The following is a 19376-nucleotide window of genomic DNA, read 5'->3' as shown; positions in this document are numbered from 1 at the left end:
TTGTTTGTGTTTAGAGCTATTACCAGGCCTGGTAGGGCACGTAAAGGACGAACAGTGGTACATAGTGATCACTGTGAAGGTCACGAAAATACCACATATTTGGGACTGCATTATCAGCATCTGTCAGAGTTTGGAAGGAGCCTCATTGAGGGCCTTTGGGCAACTGATCAAATCGTGAAATATCCAGATTTGAGCAGCTTTCAGATGTGACAGTAGCCTGATGCTGGACTGCATGGGAACGTGAGAACACCCATATCGTCTTCAAGGTTTCTGTCGACCAGATTTGGCCGCCACAGGGGAGGACCGCCATATTGTGCACCAAGTCTGTCGTAAACCGTTTACATCTGCACTTGCCATCTGAGAACAAGGAATGGACTCCTTACAGCATTCTGTGACATTCTGCACCAATGATTGGAGACCAGCACCAGCCGGATAGCGAATTACTGTCCAATGTGTAGACTGCCGTTCACATCAGAACACAAATGGCTATGTTTGGAGTGCAGCAGTGAGTGACAAGGATGGACTGCTGCTGAAAGGCGTCGCATTGTGTTTTGCAGAAATTCGTGGTTGTCCAATATCCCAAATGACCATTGTCAGCGAGTGTGGCGGCTATCTGAGGTTTGGTTCCACTCTCTAATGTTTTGCAGAGGTACAGGGGTGTTACTCCTGGTGTGGAGAGTGTGGAGGGTATGTCTTCAGGTCATGGCTGGAGTGACTGAGGGAACTCGGATAGCACATTGTACATTACGGACATCCTGCATCCTCAAATGTCACCTCTCAAGCATCCATTTCATGATTCCAATTCTCAAAACGACAAGGCACATCCACACATGGTACATGTGTCTATGAACTGTCTCTGTGGTACTAAGGTACTCATGTAGCCAGCAGGATACCTAGATATGTCCCCAACAGAACATTTACGGGACTAGCTCGGACGTCAGTTCCGTCCGGGTGCCATTGTTCAGAACATCACGGACCAGTTACAATTGTTATTGTTCAGCTTGGCTCACGAGGGGATCCAACGACTTTACGACACCATTCCCAACAGACTCAATGCTTGAATCCAGGACAGAGGGGGTTGCAGTATGACAGTATGATACTGTTAAGATGGCTCATACTGCCAAGTTCGTTGTGAATTTGACTCGACTGAAATATCACTTCCCCTCTCAACCTCTGAAGTGTCTTTTCGATTCCTTCTTCCCTCCTAGGTGCTTCATTTTTCTTATCAGGTAGTGTAATAAGCGTCAAATACTGTACGTCAGATACCCTTTAGAATTTGTATGGCGGGCTTACTCCTTGTCGCAAGTGTTTTAATTTACATCTATATCTATACTGCGGAAATATGTGATGGCAGAAATTCTTCATACGTTTTACGAGTGCCATGTTTTGATCAATACAAGACAGGTTCACATTGTTGTCCGACACTGATGACTATAATTGTTGAATGCTACCGGGCCTTTGCATGTATATGCCCTCAGCGGAGCGTCGCTGTCGGAGCGACTGTGCGAGCTGCAGCCGCTGCTGGTGGTGCCGTACAGCAGCGCGCGGGCGGCCGGCCGCGGGGGCGGCTCCTTCCGCCCCCACATGGACGAGAGCATGCAGCAAGACCTCACGCCGCTCTTCACCATAGTGCAGGAGGGCCGCCTCAACCAGATGATGGCTCGCCTGCAGGAGGCCTTCGAGAATAAGGAGGTGCCTATGAAAGCTTGATCCACTCTAACACATGCTTCATTGAACTCATCTCCACCTGGAAGGAGCCAGTGAATAAAAAGTAACAGAAAGAGTGAAACTAGATATGCACCGCCTAGTGTTGTTCCCAAACTGTGGTAGGCTACTGTAGACTATCGAAAGTAAGCACAGAATACAGCAGTTTTCATAGTAGCTTTGGTCAGTTAAGACTCTATCCGACTTATCCTTATGTTAAGTGTGTTGCATACCTATTGGGCGTTGCCTAATTTCGATCACTTCGTTTGCGTATGCAGTCAGTCTCTTACTAGGTTCCCCTAGAAACCAGAATCGGTTAACCACCTAGAATCTTTTTTTATGTAAATTTTTGTTACTCCATTTCGATTAAGTACTTAAATTATCGTTCCAAATTTCTCTTTGGTTTCCTTCACAGCTTACTCAGCATAAAGATTGAATAAGAATTGGTATAGTCTACAATTCTGCGTCATTCCCTCCTCAGTAACTGCTTCCCCTTTTATGACCTTCGAGCTCCTTTTTTTAATTCTTTGAGCCATCACGCTTCTGACTGGTTTGATGAAACCAACCTCCTCATCTCAGAGTAACAATTGGAACTTACATCCTCAATTAATTGCTACATGTATTCCAATCTGTGTCATCCTCTACATTTTTTACCATCTACAGCTCTCGCTAGTTACATGGAAGGTATTCCCTGACGACTTGACAGATTTCCTATCATCCTGTCTTTCTTCCTGTCAGCGTTTTCCACGTATTCCTTTCCTTTCCGATTCCGCGCAGAACCTCGTCATTCCTTACCTTAATCGGTCCACCTAATTTTCAACATTCATCTGTAGCACCGCATCTCAAATGCTTCGATTATCTTCTCTTCCGGTTTTTCCACTGCTCATGTTTCACTACCATACAATGCTGTGCTTCAAACGTACATTCTCAGAAAATTCTTCCTCAAATTAAGGCCTGTGTCTGATACTAATAGACTTCTCTTGGCCCTTTTTGCCATTGCGTCTACTTTTTATGTCCTCCTTGCTCCGTCCATCATTGGTTATTTTGTTGCCTAGGTAGTAGAAATCCGTAAACTTATTTCTTCCGTGATCATCAATCCTGATGTTAAGTTTCTTGCTGTTCTCATTTCTCCTAGTTCTCATTACTTTTGTTTTTCTTCTATTTACTCTCAGTCCGTATTCTGTATCCATGAGTGTGTTCATTCCATTCAGCAGATCACGTAATTCTTCTTAGCAATGTCATCAGCGAATCGTATCATTGATATCCTTTCACCTCGAATTTTCAGTCCACTCCTGAACCATTCTTTTATTTCTATCATTGCTTCTTCGAGGTATACATCCAACAGTAGGGGCGAAAAACTACTTCCCTCCCTTAGACCCTTTTTAATCCGAGCACTTCGTTCTTGGCCTTCCACTCTTATTATTTCCTCTTGGATCTTGTACATGTTTTATACTACCCGTCTCTCCCTATAGCTTACTCCTATTTTTCTCAGAATTTCGAACATCTTGCATCATTTGACATTCTCGAACATTTTTCTAGGCCGACCAACCCTATGAACGTGTCTTGATTTTTCTTTACTCAGAATTGCCTTTCTTGTGCCTTTACCTTTCATAAAGGCAAACCGCTCGTCATCTAACACATCCCCACTATACTTTTCCATTCTTCTGTACATTAATCTTGTCAGTAACTTGGATGCATTAGCTATTAAGCTGACTGTGCGATATTTCTTGCACTTGTCGGCTCTTGCACTCTTCGGAATTGTGTTGATGATATTTTCCAGAAAGTCAGATCGTATATCGCCAAACTCATACATTCTACACAAACGTGAATAGTCGTTTTGTTGCCACTTACCACAATGGTTTTAGAAATTCTGATAAAATGTTATCCATCACTTCTGCCTTATTTTATCTTGAGTCTTCCAAAGTTCTTTTAAACTCTGATTATAATACTGGATCCCCTACCTCTTCTATATCGGCCTCTGTTTCTTCTTCTATCGCATCAGACAAATCTTTCCCTCATAGAGGCTTTCAATGTACTCTTTCCACCTATTCGCTCTCTCCTATGCATTTAACAGTGAGATTCCTGTTACACACTTACCACCCTTGCTTTTAATTTCACCAAAGGTTGTTTTGACTTTTCCTTATGCTGAGTCAGTCCTCTCGACAATCATTTTTCTTTGGATTTCTTCAAATTTTTCATGCAGTCATTTCGTCTTAACTTCCCCACTCTACATATTTATTACACTCCTCAACGACTTGTATTTCTGTATTCCTGAATTTCCCGGAGCATTCTTTTTATTTTCTTCTTTCGTCGGTCAACTGAAGTATGATTTTCTGTTACCTAAGATGTCTTCGCAGTTACCTTCTTTGTACCTATGTTTTTCTTGCCAGCTTCTGTGATTGCCCTTTTCAGAGATGTCCATTCCTCTTTAACTGTACTGCCTACTGAACTAGTCCTTATTGCAGTATCTATAGCCTTAGAGAAAACCACGAGTATCTCTTCACTCCTTAGTACTTCCATATCCTTCTTCTTTGCGTACTGAGTCCTCCTTACTAATCTCTTAAACTACAGCCTACTCTTCCTCACTAGTAAATATGATCTGACAAGGGAACCTCCCCATCGCACTCCCCTCAGATTTAATTATAAGTTGGCGCAGTGGATAGGCCTTGAAAAACTAAACACAGATCAATCGGGAAAACAGGAAGAAGTTGTGTGGAACTATGAAAAAATAAGCAAAATATACGAACTGAGTAGTCCATGTGCAAGATAGGCAATATCAAGGATAATATGACCTTAGGAGCGCCGTGGTCTCGTGGTTAGCGTGAGGGGCTGCGGAATGAGAGGTCATTTGTTCAAGTCTTCCATTGGGAGAAAAGTTTACTTTCTTCTTTTTCGCAAAGTTATGATCTGTCCGTTCGTTCATTGACGTCTCTGTTCACTGTAATAAGTTTAGTGTCTGTGTTTTGCGACCGCACCGCAAAACCGTGCGATTATTAGACGAAAGGACGTGCCTCTCCAATGGGAACCGAAAACATTTGATCGCAAGTTCATAGGTCAACCGATTCCTCCACAGGAAAACACGTATGATATATTCTTTACGACACTGGTGACGGCATGTGCGTCACATGACAGGAATATGTTGTCGACCCACCTAACTTGTACACTTGGCGAATGGGTAAAAAGATTCTTCTACCTTGCCCGATTTAGGTTTTCTTGTGGATGTGTAATCACTCCCAAAAAAGTGATGAAAATATAAGCGTTTGTCACATAAACTGAAAATAAAAAGTTAAATTTTTGACCCAAGGGAAGGTTTGAACCAAGGACCTCTCGCTCCGCAGCTGCAAACGCTAAGCACGGGACCACGGCACTTCTGAGCTTGTTCTTTCCTTGTTGTTGCATATGTTGCGCATGAACTACTCAGTTTGTATAGTTTGCTTATTTTTTCATAGTTCCACCCAACTTCTTCCTGTTTTCTCGATTGATCTGTGTTCAGTTTTTCAAGGCCTATCCACTGTGCCAACTTATAACTAAATCTGAGGGGGGTGCGATGGGTAGGTTCCCTTGTGAGTCTATATTTGCTCCTGGGTACGCCGTACATTGTAGTATCTGATCCGGAATCTTTGCCTGACCATGATGCAAATTTACGGAAATCTTCCTGTTCCTCCCTGCCTTTTCCAAGTATACGTCCTCCTTTTGTGATATTTGTAAAGAGTATTCGCCATTACTAGCTGAAATTTACTTTGGCCTGTCTTTCTCCTCTCTCATTCCTAGTACCAAGCCCATATTCTCACGTAACCTTTTCTTCTACTCCTTCCCCTACAACTGCATTCCAGTCCCGCAGACTATTAAATTATCATCTACCTTCACTTACTGCATTACGAGCTCGTTATTCTCATATACTCTATGTCTTGATCTTCAGCTTGCGACGTTGGCAAGTATACCTGAAATATCGTTGTCGGTGTTGGTTTGCTGTCAATTCTGATCAGAACAATACTATTACTGAACTGTTCACAGTAACACACTCTCTGCCCTACCTTCCTATTCAAAATGAATTCTATTCCTGTTATACCATTTTTTGCTGCTGTTGATATTACCTTATATTCGTCTGACTAGAAATCCTTATCTTCTTTCCATTTCAATTCACTGACCCCCACTATATCTATATTGAGCCTTTAAATTTCCCTTTCCTTGCTTCCCTACCACTTTCTAACTTCTGACATTCCACGCTCCGCCTCGTAGAACGTTATCCTTTCTTTTTCTCAAGATCACCTCCCCATTCGCAGTCCCCTCCCGCAGATCTGAATGGGGAACTATTCCGGAACCTTTTGCCAATGATTAACATGACACTTTTTCCAATTAGAGGCAACATGTACTGTGGGTACATACTGTGTGTCTTTAATACAGCCGTTTCTGTTGTCTTTTGCTTCCTCATGCCATTGATCTTTGCTGATTCTTTTGCCTTTAGGGGCAGTTTTCCTCACCAAGCGCAAGAGAGTGCCCTGAACCTCTGTCCATTCCGCCCTCTTTGACAAGATCGTTGGAAGGACGAGGGTGACTTCTCATGCCGGAAGTCTTAGGTTATTTAGTATTTAAGCGGTGACGGGGTTCGGACACGGGACTACTAATCGAAGACGCTACCCGTAGATCCCGGATGAATGAACGTAGGTAAGATGTATAGAGGACCACGTACGTTACGGAATATTTTTGTTCTACTTAAGTTATCCTCTTGTCTGTTATTTAAAGTAAACAATATTTATAATAAAATTGAAAACAGTCCGCCCGGTTAGCCGTGCGGTCTAACGCACTGCTTTCCGGGCAGGAAAGCGTGCCGGCCCCCGATGTCCGGTGTGCCGGCCTGTCTGTGGATGGTTTTTAAGGCGTTTTTCCATCTGCCTCGACGAATGCTGGCTGGTTCCCCTTATTCCGCCTCAGTTACACTATGTCGGCGATAGCTGCGCAGACACTTTCTCCATGTTCATGTGCGTGGGGGGTGGGTGGGGGGGGGGGGGGGGAGCGAATCGTACAATAACCCTGGGTTCGGTGTGGGGCGGCGGTGGGGTGAGTGGACTGCTGTGGCCTCCTGTTGCGGTGTTGTGAACCACTGAGGGCTACGGTGGGACGAAGCCCCTCCCTCATTTCTGGGTCCCCAGTTCTAGACAATACAATACAAATTGAAATCATCAATATTTAATTCCGTTTTCCTCCTAAAATCGTTGATCAGTAAGGCGGAACATAGGGATGTTGTAGAAAAAATTAAAAAATATAGATTTACCATACATCGCTAGAAAACAGAATTTCCTAAACATACGGTAAAATTAAAAAAAATATGTATCAAACATGGCTTCAATTCTTCCTTAAGCTTATATAAAGTATTCTTCTGTTATTCATTAACAAGTTTCGCACTTATCAATAGTTACAGGAAACTCTTTGTCTTTGATCATGATTAATAACGTTCTACTGAGTACAAACTAAATACAGTTATTATATAGATTCTTTATGTTTGCGCATGTAAACTGTACTTGCATCTAAATTAATTGTTTAGGTACATAGGAGCGGTGAAGGAAAGTTATCAACTAATTTTTTTGTTGCCCATAAAATGCAGTCTACATTTTGTAATAAATTCTGTAAAATACTAAATGCACTAACATTGAACGATATGCGGTTCTGATTATGTGCAAAACAAACAACAACGAAGAGGAGTCGTAGGATCCCAATTTCTCTCTCGCACGTTTATTTATGTTTCTTTCCCTATCAATGCTGCCAACACTACTGGTAACCCTGCCATTCACTAGATCATTTATCCACTGGACCAAAACTACCGAATCGTAGTTTTGGTAGGGCGCAGCTCTAATACTTCACACAACAAAATTGCCAGAATACGTTCACCAAGGAAGGTGGCGCTGCAGTAAGACATTGGATTGGCATTATTACCTCATCCGAGATCGTGCTCCAGCCCTAATGAGCTTCCTAGCGACGGTGAGTTGAAAGCTGATCTTCCTTCATTCCTTCCTTCAGAAAAGTAAAACTGTTTAACAGAAGACATGGCATGAGGACAGTTAGCGAAGACAGAAGCTATGATATTTCAGCTATAGAACTACCAGTACTTGATATGGATAAGAAATTAATCATATTGTGTCTGTATGTCCACCTTGTGGTAGTGTGCATAACTTTTCAATAAAATTAGCAGAACTCGTGGATTAAGTCTCAACCATAAAAATTAACGTTATGTTGTGTGGTGGTATAATCATAAACAGAAATACCACAGATGAAACAAGTATGACGGCCTCGGCACGTCCCTGATGGTAAACTGTGCAACGAAGGTAATTAAAACTCCACTATTTTTGGCACTTGACAATGCGGCCACAAATATGGATAAGAAAAGTGTGACGCACCTGTAAAAGATCGTGGATTCTCAGATCATTTCCGCTATACAGGATGAGTCAAGTAAGACGTAACACCCCTTTTATTTCCAGATACCGAAACGAGGTTTCCGCAAACGATAGTACGCATACGGGCACGTACTTTGGCATGTAATAAAGATTCTTTACCCCTGTATCGATCGAGAAATTAAAACAAGTATAATTTTTTAATAGAGTGAGATCCTTTTTTAACGTCGTCCGAAAGCACTTGAAAATATGAATACTGTGATATAATGCTTGTTAATTCTGAGGTTGAAACTCTTCACAAAAGCATACGAGAAATTTTCTAAAATTGCATGGCAATTCGGACGAGATCGAATACTGCGTTCTAAATACGCTTAAGCCAGGCTACGTCGTTGTTGCATGCCTTTCGGCTCTTTGCTTGTGTGCACTGCAGAACTAGCATGAGCCGTGTCGTCTATCGACAGGTCATTTCTGCCTCAGCATTTCGCATGCAAACGTGAACACTGCTGAAGAGAAGTTAGCTATCCTTAAACGGTAAATGCCGAAGAAATGCTGTCAAAACGGAACGGCGTATAGCGATGTCTATCCTGATCGGCACTGTCCATCGCGTCAGGCACTTCACTAGTGCGAACAGGCAGTTTCAACGCCACACAGAGGACGAGGACGAAGACTGCGACTGACTGACACATGAAGAAGCTTTTCTGGCAACAGCGCTTATCAGTGCACATGGTGGCACGAAACGTATTGCGAAGAAATGTGGCATTAGTCAGACGAGTCTTGTTCGCATCTTGCATCGACATAGGTTCCATCTTTAACATCTGACACTACATCAGGAACTTGAAGGACGTGACTTCTAACGTCGTATTGAATCTTGTTAGTTCCTTCTGAAGCACTTGGGAGACGACCCAGCGTTTTCCAACGTGTGCTCTTTATCGACCAAGCAATATTTACGAACAACGGTAATGAAAATTTAGGTAAGATGCACTACCGGGTAACGGAGAAACCAATATGGCATCATGAGATGCAACAACAGCGACCGTGGAGCGTAGACGTATGGTGTGTCCTGCTTTTACCAAGCCACATCTGATGTACCAGAAGCTAGCGCACGCCGTAGTTTCACATACAAAAATCATAGCTGATCCTGTATTTATGTCGATAGGAAATGATGTTTTACATTAGTAGCGTAGGTCTGGCTCTCGCTGCATACAGGGTGTAACAAAAATGTACGGCACAAATTTCAGGGCACATCCTGACAAGTAGAGGAAGACATTATGTTATATGAAGAAGGGTCTAGCGATGCTTTGTTTCCATGTTACCACTCATTTTCTCCAACTCATTAATAAAGAGAAACACACACGAACACAAAGCACTAGCATACCACATGCAACTCTTTGTCAGAGGAGATGTACAATGTACCCTGCGTGGGCATTGATACACGCATAAACTCGCCGTCGTAGAGAATCTCGGATGCGCTGATTTATCCCTAGAGTATTGGGTACGGTTTCATAACCTTCCATAATACGGGAACGGAGACTCTTGAACATTTTGTACTGGGGTTCCATACACAAGAGCTTTCAAATGCCCCCACAAATAAAATTCCAGTAGCTTTAGCTCCGGAGAGGGTGGAGACCAGGCAATTTGTCCGTTCCTACCCATACGTCTGTCACCGAATCTGTTGTTCAGAAGCCGACAGACATTAACACTAAAATGAGGAGGTGCTCCATCGTGCATAAAGTACATGGTTTGTCGCACATGTGCAGCCAGATCAGGTGGAACATTTTCTACGAAATTATAATAACTTTGTCCGTTGAGGCTGGATGGAAGAAAGTGAGGCCCTACCAAACAGTCACAAACAATGCCGGCCCAAACATCGACAGAAAATCTTTGTTGATGACGGCTTCAACAGTTGCGTTAGTATTGTCTCTCATCCATGCCGATTGCGAAAATTTAGTCTGATTTCGTTGAAGCGACACCTCACCTGTGAACAGCACCGTTACACTAAAATTAAGGTTGACACTTCGTTGAATAAACCATTCGCAGAAGAGTACCGTGCAGGAAAATCAGCTCCCGATAGTGCCTGTAGACGCTGTAAATGGTGTGGATACATCTGATCCCCGTGTAACACTCACCACACAATCGTGTGGTCGACATTCAGAGTTGCAGCTACATGTCTTGTACTGACACTAGGCTCATCGTCAACTGCATGAAGAACTGCCGCCTCCCATTGCAGTGTCCTCGTCCTTCTACGCCTCACCCGGTCGCGAGAATCAAGCTTAAATGCCCCATTTCCCCTAAGTCGACGATCACTGGTTTCAAAAGTTTTCCTGTCGGAGGATCTTGGTCCTGGAAATCTCTCCCGGTGCAAACGAGCGCGAGCGCCATCGCCGTCAGCTAATCAGTACCTCAAATGGGCATCTACCATCTCTGCATTTTCACACGCTGCCATCGTAGGACCCAAGTGTGATTATCTCTACGTAGTAACCCGTGTGCTTGCAACGGTCGTACTGATCGCTGTTAACAGTTGGCGTTACCTGTTAACAAGCAATGACAACAGGGACACGTAAAACAAAATACTGCACAACGTAACCAGACGCCATAAAGAGTGTATGCTCCACGTGATTCTAACGTTCTGTTCTTGTGTGTATCCCATGATTAATAACTTGGAGAAATTCCAGACCAAAGTACATACAACATAATTTCTTCGTATACTTGTGAGGAATGTGGCCTGGTGTTTGTGCCATTCATTTTTGTAACACCCTGTATAACGACGGCACCTCGCACGAGAGCTCTGTTAGCGGCGTTTACACCGCAACAGCTCACTCTGGCTGCATTGCTTTCCATTTTTAGTACATTTCTCGGATTCTCTTGGAAAGGTTTCAACGTCAATATTAACAAGCGCTAGATCACTATAAATGCAGTTATAAGAAGTATACGGTTCTATTAAAAACATACTTGTTGCAATGTCTCAATCGATACAGGAGTTAAGAATTGTTATCACACGCTGAAGTACTTGCCCTTTAGCGTATCATAATTTTCCGAAAAACCTTGTTTCGATATCTGTAACTGTTCCTGGAATAACATGGGTGTTACTTCTTACGTGACTCATCCTGGATAATACCAGAAATATCAGGGTTTGAGAAGTCCCCAAACTGCAGGCCTACGAAAGATTTATCAAAAGTCAAGACGCAAGATTTTTCAAGAGAAGTAGGAAACTGAACTTCAGATGAAGTGTATAACGTAATCAATTCAAACCGAAATTCTATGTTATCTTCATTATTTAAAACGATTTTTAAAGACAACATTTACAGAAGTACATCAGTAGCCCTATCGCTCAAAAAGCGATGAACTACCACAGGTCCTCGCAGACTCTTAAATATCGCACTTCACTGAAAAAGTCTCAGTAAGCTAGAGTCCATAAGGTTTCACAACAGGTACAAAAATATAGTTGCCAAAGCCTCATATAATATTGTAGAGAATAGTAGCAAAGCAGCCTGAAATGTCAGGAAAAGGTGAGAGACAGGCAAGAATAATGCGATACAGATAAGGAACGGCATAAAGTAATAAACGACCCACGCTAGCTGACAAATCTTGTTAAGAAATTATGAAATATTGTAGAGAAATTACAAAAAAGCATATGTGACACCTTAAATAATTGTCACTAAGTACAGTGATGTTATTACCAACCACAGAGTGTGACGTAGGAAGAAGATATAAAAGCGATATACTTAAAAGTTCAGGTGAGGGACCAGTGTATGCAGTCAAACAGTCCATACACGCTCCCTTAACAAACACAATAAATGAATCGTTCGCATCAAGTAACTATTCGCAGTATTTAATACAGGAAAGACTTGTGACAGCAAAAGAGACGTTATGCAAAAGAAATGGAAACTACATGACCATTAATCTGCCATCTTTTTTTAAAAAAAAATTACAGAAGCAAGATTTATTCAAAAAAATTGGAGATTTAACTACATCATGTGAGTACCTTTGCCAACCAAATATGCATATAAAAAGAACCTTGATTATTGCAGTAACAGCTCTGTCTGCACATATGACCGTGAAACAAGATACCGGTTGAATTCCCATCCACCAAAAAACAAAACATTCAAAACAATATTCAGCGTTTCACAGTACTGCAAAAAAGAAGCAGTGTCGTTTTGATTAATCCATAGCAGCAGTTAGTGTGCAAGATCGACAGACAAATGGTATTATTTTCTTAACACTGTACCTAACACTTTCTAAATGCACTTAGACATACTTGACTGATGCTCAACGCTAAAATTTTTTGGGCTTGGGGTACATTGCATGCAACTTAATCCATTTAGAGACCTTGAATTTACAGTTCATAGTGGTTTAAACACAGAATAACAAATTAGTCAAAATTACGTGTTTTCATTACACAAAATAGGTAAAAGGCCTTCTACTCAATTTTCAAGATATTACACATGTGAAAAAAATATATACACAATCATAAATGTTGGAAAACATTATGTGAGATAATCAGCTTGTGATCTGGTGAACAATTTCTGAAAACAAACCTTACAGTCCGAAAGTGGGAAAGATTTCATTATGTTCATCGTTAAAAACGCTGCATTACATGGATTACTTGATCCAAGCAACGACAAAGCAAACGATGTGACTTTTGTGTTAGGGTGAGTTTTTACACTCACTGATTTCCAAAAGTTGTGTTCAGTGTATTCTGACTTCGGAAATGTCATTTTGAAATCGAATTATTTCCTCTTCAAGTTCAGTCACATTACAAGAGAAAGGAGTACTCATTTTACTTGAAGTGTCTTCAACATCCACTTTTTAGAAAGATTGAGCTATGAAAGCTATAACAGTTTCCATTGCCTTGAGATATGAAAACCGATTTTCAAACTATGTCTTCAGTGCTAGCAGGTTGGCTGAATATTTCTTTGCACCTTCTTAATCCAATGATGTTTGTTGATCCGACAGTTTTGCCTGTGTTCGAGGAAAGTGTTTCATATTTAATTTCTGTAACTGTGCTATCCAAGTTCTTTCATGAAACACTTTATAGACGATGTAAGTGTTTTGACGGTTCGGTTTTTTTTCTTGAAGTTCTTTAACTCATTTAGTCTAACTTTCATATCAGTTATAAATGCCAGATCCAACAACCACCTCAAATCGTACACATGTGAGCAATCTTCCTCGCTTTCAGACACAGAAGATTTTATCGCTGGCAGTAATTCTCTAAAGCCGATTAGAACCATACCATTACTCAGATATTGAACTTCGGCGTACAATAGCACTTCCCCATACCAGCAATCCAGTTCTTTTAATATTACTCTAAACTTACTTCTCTTTAGTGATTGTAAGAGAACTGAATTCGCAATTTTTGTGATAATAATTATAATTTGTGCCATTTTCAAAATATGACCACAGAGAACGTACTGATGTACGATACAATGATACTTAAAGAAAGACAGGTAAGATTTGTCGTTTGCACACTAGGTAACAAATCCTTTGTTGTTGCCTACCATGTAAGGCGCTCCATCAGTAGTAATAGACGCAGGTTTCTGAAGTGACAAATTATATTCATAAATGAAGGACGTGAATGCACCCTAAAAATCTTCTCTTTGTGTAGAGTCTTTCAAGATCAAAATTGTAAGCAAGTCTTCGATCACACTGAAGTCTGACTCTATCAATCTTACAAATATCAAACTTGAGACTAATCGAATCCACCTACTAACCAGTCTAACTGCCGTAAGAAACACAAACACGATAGCAAATCTGTTATCAGTTGATCTTTTTTCCTCCATGAATCCCATTTTTCCTGTTATAGTAGATCTTGACAGAGGCATGTCTCTGATAGCTGATTTTATCTCTGATTTGTTTTACAATATGGAAAACAAAGATTCATTAGCTGCGAAACAGCACTCCTTAACAGACTGTGAAATCTGGCAAATGATTTTGTGGTACATGAAATGATGCTATTGTAGATGAAAAACCTATTTCGTACAGGCTTTATAAAAAAACGACTGCTGTAATTGTAATTTACTTCTAAAATTATAAAGTTTTGTTTCTCCTCATCTCACAACCAACAATCGCTTCCGCTTCGAAGTCTTTATGAATTGTTCTAAAATGGTGTTCAATATTTCTCTTTTGAGGTGTGGCTAAAGTAGCATTACATATCAAACATACACGCCCATCTTTATGCATTGTCACAAAACTGTCCTTCCTATTCAGTGGTATGTTTTCCTGTGTTTAGCTGTACTCATTTTTCACAAACACGTTACTAAGTGAGAACTTGGACCTCACCCGTGGACTTCTTAAATCTGATGGGTAGCACTCGGCAGTGGTCGGGAGACTTCGTGCCGTAGTGGTTGGAGATATTCGTTGCCAACTGTACAGAATACTACATTACTACACTGAAGCGCCAAAGAAACTGGTATAGGCATGCATATTCAAATCCAAAGATACGTAATCGGGCAGAACACAGCCCTGCGGTCGGCAACAGCTGTATCAGACAAGTGTCTGGCGCAATATTAAAGTCGGTGCACGAGCAATGGGCACAGCATCTCCGAGGTAGCGATGAAGTGTGGATTTTCCCGTACGAACATTTCACGAGTGTGCCGTGAATACTAGGAATCCGCCAAAACATCGAATCTCTGACATCGATGCGGCCGAAAAAAGATACTGCAAGAACAGGACCAACGACGACTGAAGACGATCGTTCATAGTTCAACACGTCTGCAAATTGCTGCAGATTTTGATACTGGGCCATCAACAAATATCAGCATGCAAACCATTCAAGGAAACATCATTGATATGGGCTTTCAGAGTCGAAGGCCCACTCGAGTACCCTTGATGACTGCACGACACAAAGCTTTACGCCTCGCCTGCGCCCGTCATTACCGACATTGGATTGTTAATGACTGGAAACATGTTGCCTGGTCGGACGATTCTCGTTTCAAATTCTATCGAGCGGATAGACGTGTACGGGTATGGATACAACCTCATGAACACATGGAACTGTATGTCAGCAGGGGACCGTTCAAGCTTGTCGAAGTTCTATAATGGTGTAGGGCGTGTCCAACTGAAGTGATATGGGACCCCTGATACGTCTAGATACGACTCTGACAGGTGACACGCACGTAAGCATCATGTCTGATCTCCTGTGTCCATCCATGTCCATTGTGCGTTCTGACGGACTTGGGCAATTACAGCAGGACAATGCAACGCACCTCACGTCCAGAATTGCTGCGGAGTGGCTCCAGGAACACTCTTCCGAGTTTAAACACTTCTTCTGGCTATCAAGCTCCCCAGTCATGAAGATTACTGAGCATACCTGGGATGCCTTGCAACGTGCTGTTCAGAAGATATCTCCACCCTCTCGTACTGTTACAGATGTATGGACAGCCCTGCAGGATTTTTGGTGTCAGTTCCCTCTAGCGCTACTCCAAACATTAGTTGAGTTCATTCCACGTCGTGTTGCGGCACTTATACGTCCTCGCAATGACCCTACGCGATATTAGGTAGGTGTTCCAGTTTCTTTGGCTCTTCAGTGTATTCGCCATTGGTGACTGCATTGTCGCTGAGGTGTGGTGTCCCTTTGGTGTGTAGTTTTGCGCTATGTTGATCGCGATTGTTTCGAAAACGAATGATGAGACGGATACTTGACATGTCAATAGAAAGTGCAATCTCAATTTCGATAATTCACAGTATGTAACTGATCATTTCTTCTGTCGTAGACGTTGTTGTTTCGTGGCAACTGGAAAACATAGGTTTGTGTTTCCTACTGGAGGTGGACTTGCACCGCCCTCCGCTCCCGTACCGCATTTTATTGCCATTCCCCCTTCCCCTCCTTTCACACTGCACGTTATCGCGCAGCAAACCCTGAGCGCTCTCCCCGCTCACCGCAGTCATCACTTACAGCGCGCCGAGTTACAGCTCACGAGTTATAATCTCATCATGCAAGAGGCAGGAATGCAGCTTGGCGCAAGCGTTAAAGGCGGTTAGATAGAGGTGGAGACAAAAGACGCGGAGACAGTCTAGTCAGGTTCACCGCCTACAAATACCTTGCGACGGACAAAGGTTTCGAAAGATCGACTCATAAAGCCAAGACGATCGACTGGCTGAGCGCCTGTGGTTGAGTGTGACAGTCAGTTATTGGGTATTACGAGGGTGAGTCAAATGAAAACCTTAAATATTTTTTAAAAATATTATTTATCGTGCAAAAGTGGTACAAAGCTGTATCACTTTTCAACATAATCTCCCCCACGCTCAATGCAAGTCCTCCAGCGCTTACAAAGTGCATAATTTCCTTTAGAAAAAATTCTTTTGGTAGTCCACGCGACCACTCATGCACCGCGTGGCGTACCTCTTCATCAGAACGGAATTTCTTTCTTCCCATTGCGTCTTTGTGTGGTCCAAACATATGGAAATCACTTGGGGCAAGGTCTGGTGAGTATGGTGGATGAGGAAGACACTCAAAATGCAGGTCTGTGATTGTTAGAACTGTTGTACGGGCAGTGTGGGGCCTTGCATTGTCATGTTGCAGAAGGACACCTGCTGACAGCAATCCACGTCGCTTTGATTTGATTGCAGGCCGCAGATTATTTTTTAGGAGGTCTGTGTATGATGCACTGGTGACAGTGGTCCCTCTAGGCATGTAATGCTCCAAAATAACGCCTTTTTCGTCCCAAAAGAGAGTCAGCATAACGTTCCGTGCTGATGGTTCTGTTCGAAACTTCTTTGGTTTTGGTGATGAGGAATGGCGCCATTCCTCGCTTGCTCTCTTCGTTTCCGGTTGGTGGAAGTGAACCCAGGTTTCGTCCCCAGTGACGATTCTTGCAAGAAAGCCATCACCTTCTCGTTCAAAGCGCCGAAGAAGTTCTTCACAAGCATCAACACGTCGTTCTCTCATTTCAGGAGTCAGCTGCCGTGGCACCCATCTTGCAGACACTTTGTGAAACTGTAGCACATCATGCACAATGTGGTGTGCTGACCCATGACTAATCTGTAAACATGCTGCAAGGTCATTCTGTGCCACTCGGCTGTTTTCCTTCACTATGGCTTCAACTGCTGCAATGTTCTGTGGAGTTACAACTCGTTGTGCCTGACCTGGACGAGGAGCATCTTCCACTGAAGTCACACCATTTGCGAACTTCCTACTCCATTCGTAGACTTGCTGCTGTGACAAACATGCATCACCGTATTGAACCTTCATTCGTCGATGAAATTCAATAGGTTTCACACCTTCACTACGCAAAAACCGAATAACAGAACGCTGTTCTTCCCTGGTGCAAGTCGCAAGTGGGGCGGCCATATTTGTACTGATACTGCGACGCTATGTGTACATCTGCACTATGCTGCCACCTACAGGCCATTCTGCACGCTGTTTGTAGCACGCTTACCAACTTACAGGATAACGGCGCAAAATTTCGATTTGTTATTACAAATTTAAGGTTTTCATTTGACTCACCCTCGTATCTGAGCTCACTTCAGTTAAGGTAGATAATTGCAGTAATTGCAAAAAGACTCTGCTCAACTGTTGCACTCATAGAACCATTTATAAGTTACCCTAGAAAGAGGTTTTAGGAAACAGTCTTACCGATATGAAGGCTGTATTTTATGGACGAATATTAGTGATTAGAATGTGATAGTATTGCCACAGATGGACTTCAATTTTTGTTTGAGTTGTGGTTCATATCCTACACTTAGACCAACTGTCAAGTTGATAAGACCATTAAGCGTTATGCAGATTTTTAGTCATACATCGAAAGAAGGGCCACATGGAGAAGAGCCCACTGAACCCCCTCGGCACTAAATTTTACCGTGCTCCAGTTGCTCGGAAATAGAGCTGTATTCGGGATGTGGCCAACAAGACCGAAAGGCCAGTCCAATGTCTTACCGCAGTGCTACTCCACTCGACAGTACACGAAACTTGCCGTGGTGTGTTAGTCTGCTTTTCTGCCTCAGATACGCGACGTGTCGGTGTCGGCGATAGTGGACCTGTACCGGTGCAAGATCGCGGCGCTGGGCAACTCGGAGAAGGCGCTGTACGCGCGGCTGGAGAAGGCGGACGAGGAGGCGTCGCGCAGCCAGCAGCTGCTGTCGCACGCGCTCGACGGCGCCAGCCGCCTGCTGCAGCGCTCGCGCCACTCCGCCGAGCTGCTCGAGGAGGCGCGCGCCGAGCTCAAGGACAGGGACAAGGCGGTCCGTACCCCGAAGCTGCCCTCACAGAGTACCTCGAGCCTGGGGACAAGGCAGAGTAGAGATTAGATTAGATTAGATTAGTACTTGTTCCATAGATCATGAATGCGACAATTCGTAATGATGTGGAACGTGTCAGGTTAATAAAAGGTGTCTATACAAGATATTACATTAGACAAAATATTACATGACACTCAATATTTTCATTTTTTTGGGGGGGTGGGGGGGGAGGTTGGGAAATTACCCACTTACTATATCCAAAAATTCATCTAATGAGTAGAAGGAGTTGCCATTAAGAAATTCTTTTAATTTCCTTTTAAATGGTATATGGCTATCTGTCAGACTTTTGATGCTATTAGGTAAGTGACCAAAGACTTTTGTGGCAACATAATTTACCCCCTTCTGAGCCAAAGTTAGATTTAACCTTGAGTAGTGAAGATCATCCTTTCTCCTAGTGTTGTAGCCATGTACGCTGCTATTACTTTTGAATTCGTTCGGATTGTTAATAACAAATTTCGTAAGTGAATATATATATTGTGAGGCTACAGTGAAGATCTCTAGCTCTGTAAATAAGTGTCTGCAGGAAGATCTTGGATGAGCTCCAGCAATTATTCCGATTACACGCTTTTGTGCAATGAACACTCTTTTACTCAATGATGAGTTAGCCCAGAATATGATGCCATACGAAAGCAGAGAATGAAAATAGGCATGGTAAGCTAATTTACTCAGATGTATATCGCCAAAATTTGCAATTACCCTAATAGCATAAGTAGTTGAACTCAAACGTTTCAGCAGATCCTCAGTGTGTTTTTTCCAGTTCAATCCCTCATCAATGCATACACCTAGAAATTTTGAATATTCTACCTTAGCTACCGATTTCTGATCGAAGTCTATATTTATTAATGGCGTCATTCCAGTTACTGTGTGGAACTGTATGTACTGTGTTTTGTCAAAGTTAAATGAGAGCCCATTTGCAGAGAACCACTTATTGATTTCCTGAAAAACATCGTTTATAATTTCACCAGTTAATTCTTGTCTGTCGGGTGTGATAGCTATACTTGTATCATCGGCAAAAAGTACCAGCTTTGCATCTTCGTGAATATAGAATGGCAA

The 19376-nt window shown here is 42.5% G+C and overlaps 1 protein-coding gene across 1 annotated transcript in view; it reads left to right on the top strand.

The window, feature by feature from the left end:
- Positions 1 to 19376, top strand: part of LOC124775530 — a 174736-nt gene that overhangs the window by 131857 nt on the left and 23503 nt on the right. The window contains exons 9-10 of the mRNA XM_047250364.1: positions 1479 to 1692; positions 18030 to 18321. Coding sequence (XP_047106320.1) covers positions 1479 to 1692; positions 18030 to 18321 — 506 coding nt within the window. The remainder of the gene's footprint in view (positions 1 to 1478; positions 1693 to 18029; positions 18322 to 19376) is intronic.

This window comes from Schistocerca piceifrons, chromosome 1 (genome assembly GCF_021461385.2).
Source record: "Schistocerca piceifrons isolate TAMUIC-IGC-003096 chromosome 1, iqSchPice1.1, whole genome shotgun sequence".
Taxonomy (NCBI): Eukaryota; Metazoa; Arthropoda; class Insecta; order Orthoptera; family Acrididae; genus Schistocerca; species Schistocerca piceifrons.
Note: the sequence above shows the minus strand (reverse complement) of the source record. Positions and strands in the feature narration are given on the sequence as shown.